At 47.3% G+C, this 2,748-nt stretch overlaps 1 protein-coding gene across 1 annotated transcript; it reads right to left on the reverse strand.

Annotated features, from left to right (window-relative positions):
• Window positions 1–341: 341 nt before the first annotated feature.
• Window positions 342–2,748, reverse strand: LOC149910947 (uncharacterized). The gene is made up of 3 exons (XM_090101400.1): window positions 2,616–2,748; window positions 2,064–2,125; window positions 342–1,850 (listed from the first exon to the last, which is right to left on the reverse strand). Exons 1-3 carry the CDS (start codon window positions 2,631–2,633, stop codon window positions 476–478), a joined length of 1,455 nt encoding a protein of 484 aa, XP_089957526.1. The 5' UTR covers window positions 2,634–2,748; the 3' UTR covers window positions 342–475.

Raw genomic sequence — 2,748 nt, forward strand, 5'->3', positions numbered from 1 at the left:
TTATGTATTCTGTGCTTTAAGGCTTTTCTTGGTTCGATATTTTTCAAGTATAATTTCGAATCGAGAAAGCTAACATGAAAGTTTTAATAAAAAAAAAAAGAATTTTCTATCAATGTTTACTTTGAAATAGTGAAAGTAATCTACAATAACTTCTGTGCAGGGAATTGAACCCGGGATCTTGTGATTGTTATAGTTGAATGATATTTACACATGAGAATAAATATTTGAGCTCAGAGCAAAATAGATGCTAAATAATGATAATTCGCACACAATAAAAACAAAAAGTCGCTGAGCTTGTCACAGTACAATAACAGTTAGCAATCAAGCAATAAAACGCAAAATTAATAATAATAACAATTTACTCCCAAACATAACATAACAATAACTTATTTCTAAACCTATTTATATTTACATTGACATCAGTCCTTAATACTGGGTAGGCTTCAGGGAAGCTATGACTTAGTGGATTTAGAAATTATTTTCTCTTGTGGTACGGACCGCCTCCGTGGCCTGCGCTGATAGCGTTCGTGTAGCTGTCTCCGAAACTGTGACCTCCAGAGCTGTGGCCATGGCCGCCAAAGTCGCCACCTCCAATGCCACCTCCGTGACCACCACCAGCGCCTATACTGTAGTCACCGTGGCCGAAGCCACCAGAACTGTGGCCGACGCTGTAGCTATCTCCTCCGTGGCCACCACCTCCGCTCGAATAACTATCATGACCATCAAAGTCGCCCAGACCGCCGGAGCCATGGCTACCAGCTAATGCGACTGTGTAACTGTCATGACCGGAACCATGGCTGGAGTAACTGCTCCCATGATCATCGTGACCGTATCCGCCGCCACCGATGTCTAAGCTGTTACCGCCGCTGAAACCGCCGCCGTGACCGTGGTCTCCACCAAAACCTCCATGGCTGCCAATGCTAGCGCTGAATCCTCCTCCATGGCCGCCTAGGTCGTAACCACCATGGTCACCCCCTATATCGTGACCACCGCCAAAACTACCGCCATGGCCGCCTAGATCACCACCTCCGTGACCACCGCCGAAACTGCCTCCGTAACCACCTAGATCGTGACCGCTACCGTGGCCTCCTCCAAATCCACCGCCGTGACCACCTCCGAATCCACCGCCGATATCGTGACTGCCTCCGTGACCACCGCCGAACCCGCTGCCGATATCATGCCCACCTCCGTGGCCACCTCCAAATCCACCACCGATGTCGTGACCGCCTCCGTGACCACCGCCATAACCGCCGCCGATATCATGGCCTCCTCCGTGACCACCGCCAAACCCGCCGCCGATATCATGGCCGCCTCCGTGACCACCGCCAAACCCACCGCCGATATCATGACCGCCTCCATGACCACCGCCAAAACCACCGCCTATATCATGACCGCCTCCGTGACCACCGCCAAAACCACCTCCGTATCCACCGCCGATCTCGTGACCACCTCCATGACCACCTCCGAATCCACCACTGTGTCCTCCAATATCATGACCACCGCTAAATCCGCCTCCGTGACCACCGATATCATGTCCACCGCCGAATCCTCCGCCGTGGCCGCCCAGGTCATATCCTCCGTGGCCACCTCCTATGTCATGACCGTGTCCGCCACCGAATCCTCCATGGCCGCCACCTAAATCGTGGCCTCCGAAGCCGCCACCGAATCCACCGCCGAATCCACCCCCGCCGTGTCCGTGGTCATGACCTTTCAAGTGATCAACGAAACCGCCATGAAGGTGTTCAGCGAAGCCGCCGCCACCACCACCGCCGTGGTCATCGTGGTGATCATGAACGACTACTTCTTTCGATGAATGGTGGTCGTCTGGTATGTGAACTCGGATGTGAACGCTGCAACAAGAAATTAACATTGTAAACTCAAATAACCAAACAAACTACCTATCTTGAACTCCAGTGAAATCTTAAAGGTTAAACAATAGATTTTCACCATTTACCGCGACAACTAGATGCGTGGGAACCGCATTATAGAAATTAGAATTGCGCTAACTTTTTTGTGGTTGCCATAGAAACGTAATTGATACATTAAATAAGGATGATACTCACTGTTCATGTCCACCGAATGTACCGGAGCTGATGCCAATGCTAGCCAACAGGAAACAGCCGAGCTGAAATGCAAAATACGTGTTTAGTTACATAAACCCTAAGAGTATGAAAACGAAAGCGGTCAGAACCACTTCCACAAGATAATGTCTTGCGCCGTTACAAATGACGTAAGTACTTATAAGATAATGCATACAAGTGCTATCTTTATTCATCTGTTTTGCTAACATCAAATTAAACTGTAATTTCGGCTATCGGACTCGGCTAGCGGACACTTAAAGAGATAAATCTTTGATTCTCTTATTTAGATAACATTTAGGACACATTACAAGTTAATAACATAAATGACAATTTTGACAAATTATGATGTTAAATGTAAATGTTAAACTTTATCAATATTGTTCCAATTAAAACTTTACATAAACAACACTCGCACAAACAAAAGCACATCGCCGTCACGCACACACGCACAACCCCAAATCCAGATCAATTCCCACACAAACAAAGACTTTTCACATTTGTATTTTTCCATAACCAAATTGGAAAATTACTCACGGCGAAATAGGAAGCCATGATGAGTAGCAGCTATCCTCGCCGTGTTCTTCAGATGGTCTATACACTTTGCTCTCAACGCGTGGCTTTTATATGACAGTGAATGTACAGCACCCCTCTGCGCCAACTTTGAAAA

The sequence above is a fragment of the Colias eurytheme genome, chromosome 1 (genome assembly GCF_061535395.1).
Source record: "Colias eurytheme isolate Ceu_HAF_F1 chromosome 1, ilColEury1 Martin Lab GWU primary, whole genome shotgun sequence".
NCBI lineage: Eukaryota > Metazoa > Arthropoda > Insecta > Lepidoptera > Pieridae > Colias > Colias eurytheme.

What these genes read in the sequence shown, in the direction of transcription:
- LOC149910947 (XM_090101400.1), bottom strand. An exon ending in ACATTCGGTGGACATGAACA is followed by an intron (nt 1,851 to 2,063) that starts GTGAGTATCATC and finishes TTCTTGTTGCAG; the next exon opens with CGTTCACATCCGAGTTCACA.